Source organism: Thunnus albacares, chromosome 3 (assembly GCF_914725855.1).
Source record: "Thunnus albacares chromosome 3, fThuAlb1.1, whole genome shotgun sequence".
Lineage (NCBI taxonomy): Eukaryota > Metazoa > Chordata > Actinopteri > Scombriformes > Scombridae > Thunnus > Thunnus albacares.
Genome location: NC_058108.1, coordinates 7,963,179 through 7,985,537, shown reverse-complemented (window position 1 = coordinate 7,985,537; position 22,359 = coordinate 7,963,179). Strand labels below are relative to the sequence as shown.

Genomic DNA, 22,359 nt, shown 5'->3' with positions numbered 1-22,359 from the left:
GGGGGTCGGCATGTATGGGTGCTACAACAGGACTTCAAATACTTGCAGGATGTTTTCAGCAGATGAATATTTTGAGGAGAACCTTTCCTTCTTCTTTAGGATTTAAGCTTTTACAAAAGTGATTTTCTGAGTTCAAGACTGCATTTTCCTGCAGTTTCATCAAAGCATCTGATCATTTCTAACACATGATCTGTCTCACTATTCTTCTCCATCAGTTTGAGCCCCACCAAGTGTTCAGAACTGCCAGTTGTGAGCTTTCACTCCAAAGAGAAACTGTATTCTTAAGATTTTCCGTTCAGTGTCCACAGATGATAATTGCTTCTGGTATAACTCCTCCTTTAAACCACATTTTCTCTCTGTGGTGACGCTGACTCCTGGTTTTATTGCTGGATCTTCTGTAGACAGAAGCAGCTTCTCTTTGATTCACACTGACTAGACAGAAAGTAACACAAACTGGTCTGAATGAAGCACCTTGATTGAGGGAAGAGACCTACAGATGTCTGTTTGTTAAAAGGTTTCTAGTTGTCTATGAAGTTTCTTTGCCTCGCCGTCTTCTAAAACATTTTCTTTTTCTTAAATTATAGTCTCTTTAAAATCCATTCTAAATCTTGTATCTCATGTACTGATCCAAGTCATAAAAGCCCTACTTTTGTTCATTTCTTGTGAATGTTTAAATCAGAAGTTTACACCAGATATCATCCACTTTAAGTCTGACATTTAGCAATTTTTGTTTTCTGACTTTAATACAGTTTTTCATAAGTATATCTTTTTACCATTCATTAATCAGTGATTAAAGTTGTTTTTGTTGTGTTTTTTTTGTAAAAAATGTTGCATAAAACCCTGTGACCGCCATGCTACAGATGCCTATATAAGCTTTCACTCCGTTCAGGCACAGTTTTGAAGTTTCTGGCCTGCTGAGCGAGGAAGGAAACTGATTGTTTGTTTGTTTATTCAGACGGTGGCAATTTCCCCCCTAAACTGAGAACTGCATTCACCTCTGTCTCTCTCTCTCTCTCCCAGGTGGACTCTAAAATGTTGCTGAAGTGGTCAGTCAGTCAGCTGTATGCCCTCTGAATCTAAGACCTCACACCTCTCCAGCTGCCGGCACCATGTGTCGTCTCGTGTTGGCCGTCCAGTCTGATTTCAGCTTCCGTTTTGATTCTCGCTGAGGGAATCTGTCAAACTGCACATGATACATACATGAAGTCATCCTTGTGGAGAAGGTTGGATGTGTTGTTGCCAGTCTACAGGCGTCGTTCTGTAATTTGGGATACATTTCACTTCAATGAAAAGGTGCAAAAATAATGTGATTTCTCAATAAAATAATCAGTGGTTCAAGTTAATATATTCCTTCAGTGTAATATATCCACTAGTACGCCATTACAGCCTTTTATGAGTCCTACACTTCAGGTAACATCTAATTTTAAGGGCTCTTGTGTCTATTCTGCTATATGTACAATGATTTTTTAAAAATAACTTTAAGAATTGGCTTTTTTTTGCAGATGTGCATGTAATATGTTCAGCATTGTCGTTAAGGACAAGAATATTTTTTTATCACAAATCTGCCTTACAGGTGATTTTGATAGTTTTAAGAGATGTTAAACAAAACTCAGACTAATGTGAATGTGTAATATATCACACATATATTGAAGGAGTAGTTGACAATGACAGTCACACTCTGTAGTTGTAGGGTAACAGTAGGGTCATGTTAACTTCGTTACCCATGAGTTGCACCTACTGGGTAACTTAGTTGACAATTTACCTACTCTGATGTATAATTTCAATGGTAGACCTTCTCTTAGGTCACCACATGTCATTTTATTTAACAGATCAACCTCAAATTTGAAGATAGGTTTGAATTAAAATCATTAAAAAAATTGTAAACCCCAACCCCCTATAATAGATTAAATATTGAAAAAAAATGAGAGAATACACAACACAATGTGTTCAAAAAGTGATGCTGGTTAAACAGTTTTGGGACAAACCACGTTTTAGTTTCTGTTAGTGACAGAGTTGACAGAACTTTTGCGGTCATCAATAAACTGAGCTATTTACGTTCTTGTAAGCACCAGGTCAGCATTTTATGTTTTTTATTGTGTATTTTTATTGTGTTTTTTTAGTTTTGCACCTTTTAATCACGTTATTTGGGTGGTCACTTTATCTGCTGTGATTTCTTTTTTTTCGTATGTTGTATTATGCTCTTGTAAAGCATATTGTGACTGATGTCTATAAAAAGCATGATAGAAATAAATTTTACTTAACTTACTTATTTACTGGATTTAAATGTGAAAGTCAATTTAAAAATTACTATTTTTCTTTAGTATTTAGAATTTTGAAATAAATAAAAATGTATAATGTTGACTTTAATGGTATTTATTCATTATTTTGAAACTAAGATCCACTCAACTGAAAAAAATGAGTGTGTGTGATATTATAACATGCCTTTTTTTAATAGATCAATATTTTACTTTTGAAGAAAATAGTAAAAATATAATAATTATTAACAGACATGAAATGTACCCCCAGTTGTAGAATGAAGGGTCTCTGTATTGCAGGGAGGCTTGTTGGTACCGGTTGGTACAGGCTGACTGGTCTACATGATAGCTAGCTGTCATCTCCCTGGTGTTGAGGTCTGGTGACTGCAGAGGCCTCACGTACTTCTCACATCATTTTCATATTCAAACATTCAGAGACCCCTTTGTGTCCTGAGGATGAGGGTTGGGAATGTTGTTCATGATCATTCAGTGTATCCTTGCATAGATTTGCAGTGATTATTTCCTCTAAGGGGACGAGGGATCAGAACCATGACAGGAAAATACTCTCTGTATCCCTTCACTGTAGAGGCCAAACATTCAGGCCTGTTCTCATGGTGGATGCCATCCAAGCGCTCATGTTGAGAATATGGTAAAGGTTGACTCATCTGACCATTAATGTTTTTCTACATCTCTGTAGACCAGTGCAGTGCGTATGGTTTCTGCACTCTCTGTAATGAGCCACTTAGATCTTTAAGCTTGCCATCTAAACTTAAGATGAACAATGCCAACCGTCACAGAGCATGATAGAGTGTTAATCTAGTTTACCTGCATCACATTCGTCATGTTCCTTCACTCGTGTACTCATATTCACACATACATACACTCATATGTTCTATACTCGAGGAGCTGAAACCTAAGATTTTTACTCTCTTATACTTGTGTAATGAGATATTACAATACTTGAAACTCATTTATTCAGGTTTTCCTCTAGTTTGTCAGTCATCTGTTTGTATTTGTTTGCAATACATTAAAAGCTACTCTGATCAAAAGAAGTGATCATGCTTTTATAAATGAGTATCATCTTCATTTGTGTCTTGTGTGGAATTAATTTAACATTAGGAATATATTGCAGACTATGTTCATTTATAGGGATTGTTTTTTTTTTAGTAGAACATAGATTCTTATAAAAGCAGTGAGGTCTGTGGATTGTTGTATGTAACTTTCAATGCTGTGAGCATCACGAAGAAAACATAAATGATTTTCTCTACTACAAAAACGTCTTTTTATAATTTGTGTGAACTGACCCTTTAAATCCTGTTACAGCTGTTTGGGAAGATTTAATAAAGTTGATTCAAACAAACACTGTGACGTCACAAAACACAATGGCAGCCAGCGGTACAGCTGTGACGGTTCTTACTCCAAATGGAAGACGACAAACAGTTAAAGTGTCTCCAAACACACCTTTACTACAGGTAACTAGTGTTTAGAGAACATGTCGTGTTTTCAGACGTGGCCGGTTTGTTTTATTCTGCTCGTCTGCGTCAAAACCGGCGCTAAATGTTTCCCTCTGAGTTAGCTTGTCTAGCTAACCGTAGTTAGCCAGTGACAGATCAGTTTCTGATCCTGCGGATTAAATCAGATTTATTTTTAGCTAATTGTGCTGCGTACCTTCATTTGTGACATTTCCAGCTTCTATTTGTCCTCCTCAGGTGTTGGAGGACGTCTGCAAAAAACACGGATTTAACCCCGAAGATCATGGTTTGAAGTGAGCATCAGATAGTAGATGCATCTGTTACAGTGATGACAATGAAGCCAAATGAGTGTTACTGAGTCTGCACTTCATCTAAATACACCTGGACACGCAAACAAGCCACATATGTGAACCGGATCTGGTTTGAAATGTTGTGTGTGAGAAGTAAAGTCTGACATGTTAAATGTGTCGTGTGTAATATGTAAAGTTAAGTTAACAGTATTGAACAATGTGTGAATTGACATAGATGCTGAAATTCAGTCAGTTAAATAAATTGTTAATGTAAAGCATGTTTTATATCAGATGTAGGTATATTTGGACAACACAGTAGTTTAGTGACATAAAACAAATAATAGGATTCCTTTATATATCTAATTTGCACAGGTGATCATTAATGTAATTTATAAAGTTGCCTCCAGTTCAACTATATAAAACACTCACAGTGACATTTGCTTATGTAACTTTTAACCCACAAGGATCCTGTTTTTCAATGTTCTATGTGTCTTATATTGAATGAATGAGCTCAGCAGCTGTAGAGGAGAAATGTTTTGTCAAATGTAATGGAGCTTTCTATTTTTCATTAGTTATATTCCCAGCTTATGTTTGTGTTTGAGCCTCAGAACATTAAAGATCCGGGTGCTCCGTCATCCTCACCTCATCCTCTGTCTTCACCTTCAGGTTTCAGAGGACTGTTCTTGACCTCACAGTGCCCTGGAGGTTTGCCAACCTGCCCAATAATGCTAAACTAGAAATGGTGTCAAGTACAAGGAAGCAGGCTGTAGCTGACAGCCAGGTGAGTTGTGCAAATGTGTGTGTGTGTGTGTGTGTGTATGTGTGTGTGAGAGAGAGAGAGAGAGAGAGACAGAGACAGAGACAGAGACAGACAGAGAGTCTCACTTCACATAATAAAGACTTCAGTGTATGAAGTACAGTATGTCACAGTACACATGGTGATTATCTCTTTGTCAGTATCACCGAGAAGCACAAGTGTAGCAGCTTGAATTACAGGTCTGACTTAGCAAAGCAGAAAAATTAAAACTTATCACATAAACACAGATTTTAAACACGTGGAACGTTCATTTCAGATGTTTGTAATTACTAAATACGGTACAGCTTGCCCCAGAATTACACAGCGACACATCAACGCACAAGAATAATTAGTTGATGAACAAAAACTGTGACACTCGGAAAATATTCAAAATATTCTGTCCATCAAACACAAAAACAGTAAATTGATTTTTGATTGCTATTATAGTCCAAAAATTAAAATAATTGGCTGAGAAGTGATGATGGTTCATGCATATCAAACCATTCAGTCACCCTTGCGTCCTATATGGAATCATCTGCATTTGTTCCTGTACTCTATTATTCAGATATTATTTATTATTATTATTTTTTTCCTCTGTTTGTTACAGTTTGATTCCCTGATACACATTATATTACAAGAAAATCAGCAACAATACTTCATGATACCTGTATGACTGAAGAGAAGAAGATACCCCTAAAACCCCACATATATATATATATATATATATATATATATATATATATATATATATATATGTTTACAAATCAGGAATCTCACATTATGAGGAGCTTTAAGTTTCACAGAGTTGTGAGAAATTGTGATATTTAATAACACACTCAGTGACATCACATGTGCCATTGTTGTGATGTTAAACAGCCATGAACTGGAATAAAGCTGAACTGCCAAAAAGAAAAACAGCTCAGATCTCAATAATGCATCAGAACGTGTCGTGATAACTGGTATCAGTATTATGTCACACATTATTTGTTCCATTCATATTAATGATTTTTTTTAAAAATCGCAGATGATATCTAGTTTTATACGTAACATTACATGAGTATTATTTCAGTATATTTATCCGCTCAATATCTTGATTTTTACTGTCACTACCTGTAAACGCTTAAATTCTCCGTCCGTGTTGCCAAATTCACTTTGATCTGATCTGTATCCAAAAGAAAACGAAAAAACACTTTGTTGTAGCTGAGCTGTAGTTTCCTATGACATCATGCTATCATAATCTAAGCAGTAAAGTCACGCCTGGGTTTGATCTGTTGTTCTTGTTCATTTGATGGATGGTTGACTGTTGATACCTCACAGATTTTATGGACTCACACACGCTCACTCTTCTACCGCAAATTGTGTACACACACACATGCGCGCACACACACACACACACACGGATGGACACGCTCAGTCTCTCGCAACATTCACCTCAGACAAACTGGTGTGTGAGAGAGTTTCGTGTTTGGCTGTTGACAGCCAAAGCACTCCTTTCATCTCTCCCGGTGTGCCGTCGTGCAGCGTGCATCGTGTGCTGGACAACAGGGTTGTTGAGTAAACAGAAACAAATCGTAGAATGACTTCAGAGAGAAACAACAGAGACTCGCACCGATGTCTGGTGTTACTCATTTTCATTTCATCTTTCACTTTTATGGCCATAAAACGAGGGAACAATCTTCCAACAGAACTAATAACAACAACAAATTTTGTAACTTTGTCCCGTTTAACAAAACACAGGATTCTCACACAGCAGACTTGCACACATTTGTAGATTAGGGTTGTTGGTGTGGAGCGGGGGGGTTGTGTTCTCTTATTGACTACAGTAGTATTTTGTACACTTTTAATGTGTAATTTTCTTAGTATTTTATTATTTTATTTACCTGCCCAGAGACTACAGGCGGTAAAATCTGGTACATTACATCTCTTCATGTTTTATATAAGGTTAATGTTCTTTGTACATTCTCCCTGTTCAAATAAAGAAATTCAGGTTCAGACTGAGAGAGGCCCACATGTGCAGCTTAATCAAGTCGATTATCAAAGAATTTCCTTCCTGTGAGAGCCAAGAACCCACAAATGACCACCGAGGGAGATTTTGATGCTTAATATGATGAGTTTCCCTTTTATGCATTTAAGAAGATAAAAACTTACAATTTTGGAGGTAAAGATGCATTTTTTTTTTTTTGTCCATTTATTTTTAGCGTCTGTACTTTACAGTGTTTAAAGGCAACTAAAATGTGTTAAATAAGTTAAAGAAAAGTCAGTGGGATACTTAAAAGTATTTTAATATGCTTATTTAGTGTTAATGCAGTGGTTCCGAATTGTTTTTGTTTATGACTCTTCATCACATGTCGGAGAGAGATTTAGCTTTTTCAAACTGTCTCAGTTTAGAGATCTGAATGAAACGCTGTGCAGTGTTTCATAAGAAAATAGTTTATTTTTATTCTGGTGGTCTAGGTTTATAAGACGCATTCCATGTAATTGCAATGTTTCCAGATCAAATCCAGCTGGAGTTCTTTGTCAGCTGTGTCACTCTCTATTAACTTTCATAATAATAAATGCATAAACTAAAAACTAAACTAAAAAAATGCCACAAAAATACTTTGAAAAACACTTGATGACTCCTTAAAGATCCCCTCTAGACATGTATTAAAACATATACAAATACAATAATACAATAAAAATCTTAAAAATGTCATCTCTTCCTTCTCCCTCATTAAAAAATCCACAATCTATAAATATGCAAATATTGTTTGTTTCAGAAGTTTAACAGCTGGACACAAGATGTCTCCTCCTTCACTGTAAAGTCTATTCTCAGTGTTTGTGCACTAGAGGCTTCAAATTTCTACATCACACTTGTTTCAGTTGAATATTGGTCCAGAATTGGCTTTCAAATTAGTTGTGATGTCACAAATCCTGCTCGTAGGCCCGCCCCTTAAAAATCAGATATTCAGTGAGTACAGAGAAACTTTCCACTTTCAGCAGATGAATGTGAAAACAAACTCTGCACATACATCATTCTGCACGGTGAAGCTCAAACATCCAATTTTAAGGAACAAGAAGAAAAACATATTTTTGAGCGGAGGGGACTTTAAATTCATCTCACAGTGGCTTTTAGTTCATGCATACTATAGATACCGTGAGGTTAGACATCGAGATCGAGGTGTGGATGGACTCATCTTGATCCACTGTTTTCCTAAAGTCTTGTAAATAATTCCGCTCATTCCTCGCTCTAGTGTCTCGGCTAATGTGTAAGGCGTGTTTGTGGTCTTTGACATCTCTGACGTCTGAACCACAGCTGCGTGTGTCACTGTGTTCATATCTCTTAGGTGCGGATTGCGCTACAGATGGAGGACGGCTCTCGTCTCCAGGGTTCTTTTTCTAGTGGACAGAGTCTGTGGGAGCTTCTCACACATTTCCCCCAGATCAGGTGTGTTAATACGCATTTACAAGGTTTTTATGTGTGTGTGTGTGTGTGTGTGTGTGTGTGTGTGTGTGTGTGAAATAATTAACTAATTATTTCATCAAAGACAATGATCCTGAGCAAGTTGTCACTGAAACTAAACAAAAAAACTAAACTAAACTAAAACTAAATCAGGTATTGAAGTTTTTCTTCACACATAAAGAGTTTGGTGTCATGTAAGGCATTATAATTCATTGCTTTGAACACCTGTTTCATTATTTTATGTGTTTTTTCATGCAGTAGCCACACTGTGATATATACATATACATATATATATTGATATTACGCAGCCCTAGTGAGGCGTTATGGGGTGGTCCTCACAAGTATAGAAGTACAAATGTATGTATGTTTGTGACACAGATAACATCCCTTCTCATTGCTCCTCACTGAAGTCTGAAGCCTTCCCACACATCACTCATTCAAACACACACACACACACACTTACACGCAGCTGTTACTCAGTAGTTCCAGCTGTGCGGTCCCAGGTGCTCGTGTATCCGTCCAGCCCTCATCTCATCTCTATTAAATGACATCACTCCATATCTTGATCCTTTTCCAAGGAAGTTACGCTTCCATGAAATGAATATTAGCCACACACCGCCCTAAAAGCTCTGGGAATGTTGTGAAGCAGAGGGGGAAGCTTTGATTTCCAGAATTAAGGAGAACAATAGTAAAACATTTATGGTTCAATTAGTTTCTAGATGGGATTGTGCACACATGGTTTACACATGCAGACAGCGTGCCACCACATCACATGAGGTTTTGTTGTAAAATCACAGGGCTGATTTCCCTGAACAAGGGAAAGTCACTTCATTTGTTTTGTCACAGTTGAAGCAAATGAAAATTATCCGCCCATAACTTTACTCCCGCTGTTTATCTCAATGTCATCACTTTTTTTTCCTAGCGTGTCCGAGCAGTCCGAGACAGGATCCACCCCCGTGTGTGTTTACATGAGAGACGAGGTATGCAGTGTTCCTTTAACTCGTCGTTTCTCAAGAGATGAAAGTGAGTTTTATGGTAACACAGCTGTCTTTCTCTGTGTGTGTGTGTGTGTGTGTGTGTGTGTGTGTGTGTGTGTGTGTGTGTGTGTGTGTGTGTGTGTGTGTGTGTGTGTGTGTGTGTGTGTGTGTGTGTGTGTGTGTGTGTGTGTGTGTAGGTGAGTGGGGAAGAAGCGCTGAAGAAGGCCACTCTGAAGTCTCTGGGTCTGACAGGAGGAAGCGCTATTGTCAGGTAGATTGCTGGTTTTCAGATTTATAATATTTTATACAAAAAACAGTTAATATTGAGAGTATGGATATACTTTAAATGTATAGAACAGAGAATCACACTGAGTTTATGCTACACAGTATTACATGAACTGCCGTTTCCATTACTCTTTAAGGTTTCTACTCAAAAAGAACAAAGCACCGGGAGAGGAAGATGGCGGGGAAGCCATTGAAACCGCTGCTGTGCCAACCACACCTGTTGCCAAGGAAAGCACACCTAGCCCGCCATCTCAGCCCGACCCAGCTCCATCACACCCGGATACTTCAGCACCAAAAGTGCCAACTGAATATTCAATCCCTGCGAAGCCAATGGAAACCCAACCTGCACCAACTCCTCCCCCTGCCACCAGCACACTTCCTGTTCAACAGGAAGAGGTTCCGAAACCCCAGGACGCGGTTCGGCCAAAGGCTCCACCCGTCAGAAGAGGAATGCCAGAGGAGGACGGAGAGGAAGCGGGGCCATCAGGACTGAACTCACACCCATCTTCCTCTTCCTCCGCTCCCTCGGCTCCATTCATTCCCTTTTCTGGAGGCGGTCAGCGCCTCGGTGGTCCGGCAGGAGGTGCAGTTGGACGCACGCTATCCTCATCCTCATCATCCTCATCTCTGTCAGCTGTCACTGCTGCAGTAGAATCACCCAAAGCCAAGAAAGCCAAATCCAGCTACGGTTCAGGCAACAAGGTGAGACTCATAGCTGGAGCACCGTGAAGGCAAATTATCGTAGGATGATTGAATATTTGCAATTTTATAAGAAAACAATCTCAACACAAGTCCCATCCAGCAGTAAGAATTTTCCCAGGTGGAAAAATTTCAATATTCTGAGCACTTAAAGAACTTGTCCATGTTGGCTTTAGGATTGCAACTAACAATTTTCATTATCGATTAGTCGCTCTATATGTCTATAAAATGGTGAAAAACCTCAATCTCTATTTACCAGAGCCCAAGATGCAACCTCAAATGTATTGTTTTGTCCCAACCGTCTACAACCCAAAGATACTCAGTTTTCTGATTCCGTCTTGTGAAGGGCTCATTGCTGGGTGGGATATGGTCTCACTCACAAGATGGAATAAGCAAAGTACACCTCAAGTATCCAAAGAGCATCTGTATATGACCACCACACAGACCCAGCTGGCTTCTGCTCTGTCATCTTCATATTCAGTTTATTGTCATAGAAGACTAAAGAAACCAGAAAATATTCAGATTTAAAAGTTGATCTCTACTGACAGCGTATGCTTCTGAACCGTTAGGCTACCAGGGCAAGAAATCTTATTCTTGACCTCTTTTTTTTTCACTCATTTTTGCTTTCTCTGTTTGATTTTTGTTTGATACACACACATTTCTATATATGACACCATTTTGCCTGAGATTCAGAGTTCATTCTTGATCTTAGAAACAGCAGCTGACAAAATAATCTCACTCTAAGTAACTGAGTATAACTTGTAGCCTTTTCTTTCGTAGCATCAAGCTACTGCCAACCGGCCGGATGAGGACATGGATCAGGGAGAGCAGTTCTTGGAGGTAAAACCTGCTTCCCATGTCGTCGGTTTCCAAGTCGAATGACGCAATATGATTCTGTAACTCATCAATTAAGGGTTTGATTCCCGCTCAGACCAGCTGTGTTAATTGTACGCATAATCCTGACATTTCACGGTGCTTTAGATGAAAACGTCAGCACGGACACTCTGATTCACTCTCTCTCTCTCTCTCTCTGTCTCTCTGCGGCAGGTGGAGAGGGAGCCTCTCATCTACCACCTGGAGTCCGTATCCAGTCACTCAGAGCACCAAGGGGATCTGCCCGACGAGTTCTTTGAAGTGACGATGGATGACGTGCGCAAGCGCTTCGCCCAACTGAAGAGCGAGAGGTGGGGAGAAGGAAGTGAAGGGAAGCGGTCGAGTGACTATGGGTCTGAGGACCGCCTGTGATATTTAGTTTAAATACCTTGTTGATGCAGAAACACGTCTGGATCAGATGTGTTCCCGCAACTGTTTGTAAGAGATAATTAGTCCGTTTGGCATTCGGTGGTCCTGCTGTGTTTTGTCGATGTATAACCCTTAATTGCAGAATACCATGGCAATGATGAGAGGCCATAGGCAGGGAGAATACTGGGCATCACTGGGTGCGTTTTGAAGTTTTTATTTATTTTGAGTTTTGAAGTTTGTTTTTATTTACGAGCGCTTCTTCAAAACAGATGCGGACAAGTTTACTCTGCGCTCTCTGAATGTGGCCACAGCAGACCACAGCTGCTGAGATATTGTGTGTGTGTGTGTGTGTTTGCAAACATGTTCTTCTCATTTATAAGACACCACGCACACTACAAAAGCTTCTAAATATGGCGTACAGGGGGGGCAATTAGTAAACCTGTTTCGCGTAGACGTTTATCTTGCAGCCATCAACCAAACACCGTCAGGTTGAGACCTCACCGCGTACATCCTTTAATCTCCAGTCTGCATTGACTTAGCTGGCTGCCTCATGGCTACGCTACTACTGTGTCAATGACTGCAATTACCAGGGGTGGAATTAAGCAGACCACAGCAATTCGCCTCCTCCTCTGACACGCACACACGCATACACGGCCACACACGAGTGAGGCTGAAGGATGAAGCGTCGACTTTGATTTTTACGATCATCTTTCCCATTGTCGATTCTGCTTTTAATGTCACAGCTCGCTTCGTTATAACTATGTCCGTCTCTTGCTCCCTCTGTTCTCCAGGAAGTTATTGGAGGAGGCGCCACTGATGACTAAAGCTCTGAGAGAATCACAGATAAAGGAGAAGATGGACAGATATCCCAAAGTGAGCGCAAGTCATCGCAATCCTGCTTTTAAAACGTGCGTGTTTGTATTGTACAGATTTTAATTAACCCGCTGCCACTGTGTGTCTCCAGGTGGTCCTGAGGGTCCAGTTTCCAGACAGACATGTTCTACAGGGCTTCTTCAGGCCTCTGGAGACAGGTGTGTGTGTCTGCGTGAACGTGTGTGTGCACGTGCGCAGTGCGGAGAGTGTTCATTTCAGCTGGGCTAGCCACAGGTATGGCTGCAATGTTAAAGCTACTTGTGGCTCCTTCACCACATTTATGACTGTAGCCACACCAGAGAGAGAGAAAGAATGAGACAGGTCTGTAATTCCAGGGAATAGATCCACCTCAACCCTAACGGCAACACAACAAGCAGCAGAACAACAAATCTGAGGGAAATTCCATCTAAAAATGAATTACGCTCCACACAGTGACTGATGTAGATGCAAACAGATCCGTTTCTTTATGCGCAAGTCAATTCTCTGTTTGTCTTGTGTGCAGTCGGCGCTGTGAAGAATTTTGTGAGGAGTCACTTGGAGGATCCTCAGCTCAGTTTCTACCTGTGTAAGTGTCACATCATCAAGCATGAACATTTAAGACATATTTCTGCGCTGGTTTTGGCCAACACGGATATATTCTGTAGTTTTGCACATCATCTCTATCAGTTAGATATCATTGCACCCACCAAAGTAATTGTCGGGATCTCTGAACATTGCTGCAATGAAGTTTAACGGGGCAAGAAACGAGTGGTTAAACAATTAAAAGAGGTTGTAAAGAAGCCAACAGTTCAGCCAGATTATCTAAACTAACGACTTATTCAGACGTTTGTTTAAAACCTGTCTGATTTCTTTGTAGCGATGTCATCTTGTTCCCAGTTCTCAGGGATTCATTTCATGAACACAATTTTATATAACTGGTAGAAGCGATGCCCAAAACTACAACAATTAAACTCAACTGTTAATAAATTGATATTAACCTTTTTAAATGTCATTTTTAAAAGTCTGTCAGCACTTCTTTTGTTTGTTTTTTCTTACTGTTTACATTTTACAGATTTTGGAAGTGTCTTTATTTTTTTTCTTTCCTGGATATCCAAACATTGCCTCGGTGCCTTAGAGGTGCAGTAGTTTGATGACCGAAGACAAACTGAACTGTAATGGTGGCAGTGTTGCCAAAGAGGCCACACAGGTTTATCCACATAGATTATCATTCTTGTGAATCTGACAAAGCGTTGGTCTCGGATGAAAGCTGATCATATTCTTTTGGAAATTTTACATCATCAATCAACAGCCACACTAGTTCCGCCCATTTTTCATCACTTTGTTTAAATTCAACTTTCCAATATCAGTAATGACTTAAATTAAGATTTTTACCAACAACGTGTCCACTTTGTAATTTCTCTTCTTCTCTCGTTAAAACTTTCTTTCAGTCATCACGCCTCCAAAAACCATTCTGGATGATCCTTCAGCTACGCTTTTCCAGGTAAGAGCCATCGTGTAAGTCTGCAGGCAGCACAACAATAACCAGAAAGACTGGACTCTAACAAACCACATCACAATCACCCTCCAGAAAACAACAACTTTAACTCCCCATGTTTGAAACTATCTCAACACACACACACACACACACACACACAACACACAGACTGTAAAATGTATCGGCTGGTTCCTCTCTCCTCTTCAAAGCCTCACCACATTCCCGTTCTCCCCCTCTTCTCTCGCTCCTACACGCTCTCAAACTTGTTCCCCCTCTCCACTGTCCTTGACCCCAGCTGGGCTTGATTTTTCCCAGACTGGCACATGGGGTTAATACAGGCCTCGCTTTGATCTTGACACACACACACATACACACTCTCACGCACAGAGCAATGGGCAGACTTGATGCTTTGTTGCCTTCCAGTTCAGAGCTATTCTCATACTGAAACAGATGAGAGCGGAGAGATGCAAATGAAAAACAACAACAACAAAAAAAAAAGCAAAGTTGTTCTCCGCTACGGTTGATCACTCGGTTCCTAAACGCCTCACCGGCTCTCCTCGTCGTTTCGTTTCTACATATATTATTTTAGGATAACTGCCGTGCAACCGTTTTCTCTTTTGACACTTTGACTCAACCTGAAGCAATGCAAAGAGGAAAGAAGAGGTGGAGGGGAGAGAAAGTTGTTTGAAGTGATATCTTTGATGATGAACAAGATTCAGCTCCGCAGAGGGACTGGTACAAAAGATAACGATCCTCAAAAGCGCACTTTGAAATGAGCGTGTGTATGTGTGTACGTGTGTTTTGCGTGCGCCCTTTTTCGTACCGTGACCTCTCTATATGTGATGATCTGATGCAAGCCGCCCGTCTCTTTTTCATCTTCCTGTCCCTTTCTGAACTCTCCCGGCCTGTTGTTCTCTACATGTCCCTCTCCTGTACCCCAAGTCCAGCTTTCTCTCTTTTCCTCTCGTTCCCTCCTCCTCCTCCTCCTCCTCCGCCTCCATCTCCACCAGCACTACTGTCCCTCTGTCCGACCCTCTCTTGTGCCTCACTCCCCTCCAAAACCCCTCCCCTCACCCCCATGTCTCTATCCATTAGGGACTTAAAAGCATTAAAGCGCACAAAAACAAAATCTTTAATCCCCTTGGTGTCATGTCTCTCTTTCTCTCTCACACACACACACACACATATGCACACACACAGTGTCTCTGTTTTCCTGTCTATATACATCAATCTTTGACACACACACACACGGAATCTTTAATCTTTTTTTGTCATGTCACATAGACATGAGTGCACATGCATATGGACTCTCTCTCTCCGTCTCTCGTTCTCTCTTTCACACACACGCACGCACGCACACACACACACTCGAGCACACACACTTTAATCACTTTGTGTCATGTCAGGAAAGGAATGTTTCCCAACCCAGCAGCCCTTTGATACCTCCCTCATCCGTCTCTCCCTCTGTCTTCCATCAGGATCTGTTCTGCCTCTCTTTCTTTCTCTCTCTCCATTCCTCTCTCTCTTATATGTTTTTTTTTTTTTTTATACCGTTTCTCACACACACACACACACACACACACACACACACACACACACACACACACACACACACACACACACACACGTCTTCCCGAGTGGAAGCGCCACTGCCAGAGGGAGCAGGATAGCAGGAATGCCCGTTGTTCCACTGTAACACATTGTTTCCTGCTCACAGAGCTGTGATAATAGCAATTAGGCCAGCGTGTCCCAATTTAGCAGCCAACGAGGGAGGGTGGGGGGGGCGGTGGTGTGTGTAAAACGGGTTGTAGTGAATGTAAACCCGCCTAATCCCAGCGAATGCCATGCCACCTTCTCTTTTTACACCGCTGATTCGAAACAGTCTAGAGTGGAGTTACATGGAAAATGTTTTAATGAAGGTACGAGAGCTGCAGCTAACACTTGTTTCCATCATTTATTGAGTCCATTTTATTTTGATTTGTATAGCCCAATATCAAAAATCACAAATTTGCATCAAAAGACTTTACAACTTGTACAGCAGTACAACGTCCTCTATCCTTGAACCCTTGATTCAAATAAGGAAAACCCCTGAATCCAAAAAAAACCTGTTTAACAGGGAAAAAACGGGAGAAACCTCAAGAACAGGAAGAGCAACAGAGGAGGAATCAGGAGCGACCATTTGTAAAGCCGCCACAGTTTAGAATAATTTACCGCTTGATCTCAGACAGAGGTAGTCAAAAGCAGCAGCACTTATAGCTCACTAGTGTTTTTAAGCTAATATTAGCGCCAACATTTAAAACGCTGTCACTCTTTTAAATGTTTCAGGCCGGCACGGGATGAAACGAGAGTCTTGTACAAGATCTTAAGGATTCACTTGATGGATAAATACATGATATTGTGCAAAAACACCGAGGATGGATCATGTAGTGACAACGCGCTATGAGATTTAGTTGTGACGCTCGCTTCAAATAAAACACCCAGTTTGTCAATGATCAAAGTTCAGATTTATTATAAAGACTATGTCAGTTCACCACCATCCAGTAATGTCCATTGTAGCCTTTTTACACAAAGTAGACCAAACTGTTCCACTAAAATGTAGAAAAAGACAATATCTGGGTATAAAACAAAGGCCGGGATACGCTCAAACACTCTCTTACAAATCAGCAACACCTTAAGCTGATTAAGCTTGATCTTCTTAAGTACAATTCTCGACTACCCCAATACAAGGAAGCTCCGCTTGACGGAGATAGAAACGTAGATTACAAAAATATATATACACATGTAACTAAAAATGGATCCTACAGATAATAATAATGGTTAAATATAACATGTAAAATGTAAGAAGAGACGATATTCTCTAGAAGCCAAAGATACTTTATATTATTATGTTATATTATAATGATATTAAACTCAGAAAAGCAGAAAATCCTCCCGTCTGAGAAGCTGGAAACGAGAGAATGCTTGATAGTGTTGTTTGATAAATGACTGAAAAGATTAGTCAATAGATGGCATTACTGCCAGGATCATGACTCCACACATGAGGTAGTTCATTGAATTAAGTAGATATTAACTCCTCAATACTACACAAGAGTACATGGAAGTTATTATAGATGCACAAGAAAGCACAGTGTGGGCTTCATGAAACATTTGACGAGACGCTTTTGATGTTTATTATAATGTTTAAAACTACTCAGCTATACCCGCCGCTGCTAGAAAAAGACATTCAGCAGATGAGGCCAACAACAGGCTGGGAAAGATCAGTTCAGCTTTTAGATATAATCTGGATTCACTTGATGCTCTCTAGGCAATAAAGAGAGACACGGCAAAAATTCAGAGCATCTTCAACAGTACACAGTGTCTGTACAAATACAAAACTCACATGTTACAGTATTGCAAGTATTCGTCTCGTTTACCGTAATGCCTTTAAAATAATCACCGGTGCAGCTGATAGATCTTTGCCACCGAAGACATTTTGACAAGGAAAAGCGAAGTAATTAACAACATAACGAGTGTATTCCATAAAACCACAAATGGAGCAGAGGCGTCATTCATGATATTAGTAACATCTAAGCTTTTCCTGCTATAACAAGTCAAAAATATCTGATGTGAAAAGGGTCTACTGTTGCTCACCTGCGTCTAAACGAGTGATTTTAAGTTAAACACTCCTGTATCTAGAAGGTTTCTCGCCCCAAAACTTTAATATAAACAATATAAAAAGAAAATAAACTGAACGAATGACAAAGTACAAATCAGGTGAAGGATAAAGGAACACGTTCAAAGCACACAGTATCCATTAGGACACAGAAACTGATCTGAACTGATATGACTTCACTGTGGAGCTTGATGTGTTTGTGCTGTTTGTGCTGTTGTCTGTATTTATTACATTATAAATTTAGTAGTTAATATGAGGTACATGAGGGCTAGGATGAGGTCATGGATTAAAACAGACAAATACACAGGTAGAGTTCATTACACAGGGATTTGGGAGCAGATGCCTCTCACTATTGAAATAAAAACGCAAAATAAGACAAATGTCAAATATTAAAAGAGCATTAAACCGTGTCTGTTTCATTTCATCTTGTATTTTTCACCCTGGTCTCACCGCGGTCGAAGTGTATCAGTCATCTTTTCCATGGAGAATATCGTTACAGTAAATATCTGTGAAAAGGTCTGGAGTAGGTGAGGTCAGCATTTGATAGTTGTTTTTTTATTTGCAAATATAAAGATCTTCAGGTCAGATCAGTATTACACAAAACTCTTACTGGAGTTTTATTCCTGCGATAAAATAAATCCTCTTTTAGGATTCATAAAACATTACCCACCTAATGGTTTGCAGAGTTTAGTCTGGTTTATATATATTTTAATGTCATTTGTATTACAAATCATTTTAAGCAGTTTAAGCTTGTTATAAGAGGATCTGTTAACTGAAAGAAAAGCAGAAATCACTCTTTGATGCTTTTTTTTTCTTTTTTTTCTTAAGAATAAAGTGAATGTTTATCTCTGTTTCTGTTTTTTTTGGCCACCAACTGACTGCTCATCTTTTTATTTACCACTACATCATTGAACACAACTCAGCTTCTGCTTCCATTCTCTCCTGCGTCGCTCATGTGTTTCTGTGAATGCGCACATGTGTGTCGAGGACTGTTTTCCTTTAGCTCGTTCTGTTTGTCTCCGTTCCGTTAGAGTCACAGACATGCGCCCCGCTTGCCTGCCTGTCTGTCTGTGTTCCTACCTCATAATTGTACAGTTGATAATATCTGCCTGCGACTGGTCCATTATAACCATTAAGACTATCACCAGAGAGGAGTGTTGTGCTTCAGGGGTGAAAGTGTTTCCACTAACCATTTGATTGGTGCTCATTTTGTGGTCTGCTTCAAAGAGCCACGGTTACTGGTTCAGATCCCCGAGCAATGAATCATCTTCAAAATGAACTTGACTTAGGCTTGGATGTGGTGGCAGCACTTGGTTTGCGTGTAGCAGGAGGCAGTTTTGTTTGGATTTTTCCATGTTTTGCAGAGAAATTGACGTGTGTGCCAAACATTTTTTGACTGCTTCTGTTCACTTCTGCTTCTCTCTCTGTCCCCAGGCCGACCTGTTTCCTGGTGCGCTGGTGTACTTCGGCTCCGACGTTAAGACAGGTTTCTATCTTCTTTTTTTTTTTTTCCTTTCTTTTTTTTCTTTCATATGCTGAGAATTAGATACTGGTGTATTACTGAGGAATGTAATACAACAAAACAATAGTTTACTTTGTTTGCGTGTGTTTCCTCCACAGAATCTTACTTAAAGAGGGAACTGCTGGGATCCTCTGTCTCGGCCTTGCAAGCAAATGAGTCCATAGCAAGGTATGTGTACGTGTGTGTGTGTGTGTGTGTGTGTGTGTGTGTGTGTGTGTGTTTAAATGTGCACTTGTATCCCGCGGCAACCAGCCTATTTTCCTGTCACAAAGCTGTCATCATTGGAATCCCTTTGAGGTTTTGCCTAAACAGCAGGTGCCCCCATGCGCCCTCATTTCCTCCACAAACACACACATACACACACACACGCACTCACGCACGCACACATACACACACACACAAACCATTTTCCAGTCCTTCTAAAGATAGAGCCCGTTTCCCAAAACTGACCCCCACCTGTTGTCCTTTAGCTTCTTTAATAAGGTCATCACCCCTCCTCTTGTTTTAGATCTTTATCTCCCTCAGTTGTTTCGCTTCTGGCTCGGCTCCTCCGCCGGCCAAACAACGCTGCTCTAAGTAGACACATGAATTCCTCAGAAAACAAAAAACAGCCTTCAAGTCCTCCAAAGTAGTTTCACCCAAAAGAATCCAAAGATTTCAACCTTTTCTATCCTCGTCCCTTCGCTACCTCAGCTGCATGCCCCGGTCCGTGACACCCTCCTCCAGCTTCGTGGCCCCCGAGGAGCCGCTCCCCCCTCCGGAGCCGACAGCAGACGCCAGCGGCTCCACACAGAACGGAGGAGACCCACCTGCACACCCCCAGGCTGCTAAACCTAACAGGTCTGACCCGGGCAAGGTGCCCAAGTGGCTCAAGCTTCCAGGTGAGGATGGGACGGGACTGAGAGCACACACACACACACACACACACACATACGCACACACACACTAAAACAAATGCATTCTCATTTTGATCACTTTTTGCTTTTTACTTTTTTTGCAAACAAACAAAGAGCTGTAAACATGACGTCATGCAGACTGACAGTAAAACTCATTCATTGGACAGTTTTAGTGGCTGTTAATCTGCATCCAGGAAGTAATTAGTCCAAACTGCATCTCAACCTTATTTTACTTTGAGGAACAGCCAAAATGCAGACCTCTGTTTCACAGGAACTCCCTTTTACCTTCTGATTGATCAGATAAATCCCAGCACTCACCTGGTGGCAAGTAATTTTCCCAAAAATATACTCTGCTTATAAAGATCTCTTTTTGGATAATTTCCTCAACCAGAAGAGTGATTTAATAGTACTTAAGCTCATGAATTTGCATGAAAATCAGGCATCAATTATTATAAAATTCTGTGGTTTGTCTAATTAAGTAAACCAGAGTCCACTTGGAAGGTGACTGAGACCCTTCTTTTTCATGCAGTCTCACTTAAATCCTCACCAGAGTTTGATTGACAGCTTTCACACCAGCCCGAATGTACCAAACCAGTCGAGCAGTTTGAGTCAATGTTTGTTTGTACCAAACTAAACCTGTACTCACTCAACACAGACAGTATCCAGCCATCCTTCTCAGAAATCACTTTCTTTTTTTCCTCCAGTAGAGAAAGAACAGAAGGCTTTTAGCCACACGATTCTTGTCGTGGTAAATACACACACACACACACACACACACACACACACACACACACACACACACACACACAGATACACACAAACCCCAAACCGCAGTCAATAGGAAATGGTCTTTTGAAAGCAGAATTCCTTGTGACTCAGAAGATAAGGATGCATGTAAGGGTGAACCAATTAGTTCAGGATGGTCACCCCCTCCGGCCCAGGAGACCACTACAGACACTCTGAACCCAGGGAGAGAGCCTGCTGCTGGGCCACATCACACAGCACGAGCCCCTGTGGTCAGCCCAGGCTCGGCGCTTTTCTGTTGTTCTATTGTGGTGATTCTGGCGGTCACCGTATTGATGTTTTTGTTCAGAATATTGCTCCCTATTTTCTCTCTGTCTGTCTTGTTTGTGTTTTTGTGTGCTCTTTATTTCTGGCTGATCTCCGTGTGTGTCCTCTTTAAGAAAGTTGTGGCTGGTTTCTCTTTCATGAGGAAAGTTAAAAGAAAAAGACTGAGGGGAGGGGGGGGGCTGAATTGGAAATTATGGACTCCATGTGTGGAACCCTGCAGGGAACACACACACACACACACACATACTCACACACACGGTAGACTTACAAACACTTTATTCCTTGTTGTAGTAGAATCGATCTGTCCAAGTGTGTTGATGCATCCTGGAGGACTCGAGATTAGAGCCGACACACTTCCAGAAGCTCGTTTGGACAAAAGTTTTCTGCTCCTTCCTGCGTCCTGATGATTGGCACTGTGTCGATGCCATGTTGACAGGATTTATTATGCGTCACATGTTGCGCAGGGTGTTTTGAGTAACCTCTCTGATGATATAGTACTTCTACTTTTAAACAGATTTTCAATGCATATCCAGTTTCAGTGTTTTAAAATTCAGTTGTGGTTATGAAGCAGCATGATTTCTTTCTTCATACCTTTTCAAATGAAGACCTATTTAAATCTGTCACATAGTAGTTATGTTATGCTTTGTTTTCTTCTAACATGTACAACATTTTTTTTTGCTTTTTTACTTAAATTAATAAGTCGTATTGATCAGAATATGAGTGTTTTGATGAGGAAAAATGAAATTGGCAAGCTGCAAAAGCATCAGACTTTTTAAATAAGATGTAATGCATAAAAAAAAACCTAACAAACATTCAGAGATTGCAACATGTGGATTAAAGCAGATGTTTTAGATCATCAGTGCAGAGATCTCTGGTTTCTCAGTTGCCTCGTGCTGTTGCTCAACAAAATAAACTAGAAAAGAAAGTGAATAATTCTTCTCAGAATAAAACATTTTGAATTTTTCTGATTTTTCAAAATCAATACCAATGCTTAAAAGTGTTACTATGCTGTTAATTTGTATTGTTTGTTGATTAACAGTGCTATTAATCGCTGTCTCTTGTCTTCTGCACAGGTAAGAAATAAAGACTGCTGTGTGTTGATGAGATGACTGACTGCGACAGATGTTTTGAAAAGCTCTGCCTTGCACACTTGAGTACAGCACTTAAATCTTTGCTGCGCCTCAACGTTTTGACTGCAGTGGACTTTATCCATCGTGGAGGACGCCTGCACTCAAATAGGTTTTAATAACAGTCGAAAATGATAAAATAGTGAATATTTCAATGCCAAGAAGATTGATGTGTTTCATTCCAGTTGATCTCTGGGAGGAAAGGAGTGCCGAAAAAGTTTGTTTTTATTGAGCACAGCTTCAAAGGAGTAGTGCAAAGTGAATAAAGATTGTTGTTCTAAAAATG

At 40.3% G+C, this 22,359-nt stretch overlaps 2 protein-coding genes across 3 annotated transcripts in view; one reads left to right on the top strand and one right to left on the bottom strand.

The window, feature by feature from the left end:
- Positions 1-4,011, bottom strand: part of notum1b (notum, palmitoleoyl-protein carboxylesterase b) — a 12,674-nt gene extending 8,663 nt beyond the window's left edge. The window contains exons 1-2 of one of the 2 annotated variants that reach the window (XM_044346131.1): positions 3,924-4,011; positions 996-1,183 (exon numbers count right to left, since the gene is read on the bottom strand). The gene's annotated coding sequence lies outside the window, so the exon portion shown is untranslated. The remainder of the gene's footprint in view (positions 1-995; positions 1,184-3,923) is intronic. The other variant, XM_044346130.1, reaches the window with a different exon arrangement.
- Positions 3,616-22,359, top strand: aspscr1 (ASPSCR1 tether for SLC2A4, UBX domain containing). Its single transcript, XM_044346128.1, has 17 exons — positions 3,616-3,727; positions 3,965-4,020; positions 4,684-4,798; positions 8,140-8,240; positions 9,178-9,235; positions 9,430-9,503; positions 9,655-10,219; positions 10,997-11,056; positions 11,264-11,400; positions 12,250-12,331; positions 12,423-12,489; positions 12,834-12,896; positions 13,759-13,811; positions 18,892-18,943; positions 19,078-19,147; positions 19,673-19,860; positions 22,020-22,359. Exons 1-17 carry the CDS (start codon positions 3,638-3,640, stop codon positions 22,028-22,030), a joined length of 1,842 nt encoding a protein of 613 aa, XP_044202063.1. The 5' UTR covers positions 3,616-3,637; the 3' UTR covers positions 22,031-22,359.

Excerpts from the sequence above, each read along its gene's own strand:
- aspscr1 (XM_044346128.1), top strand. The coding sequence starts at position 3,638 with ATGGCAGCCAGCGGTACAGCTGTGACGGTTCTTACTCCAAATGGAAGA. Across the intron at positions 3,728-3,964 it reads CAAACACACCTTTACTACAG|GTGTTGGAGGACGTCTGCAA; the intron begins GTAACTAGTGTT and ends TGTCCTCCTCAG. Across the intron at positions 9,236-9,429 it reads GTGTTTACATGAGAGACGAG|GTGAGTGGGGAAGAAGCGCT; the intron begins GTATGCAGTGTT and ends GTGTGTGTGTAG.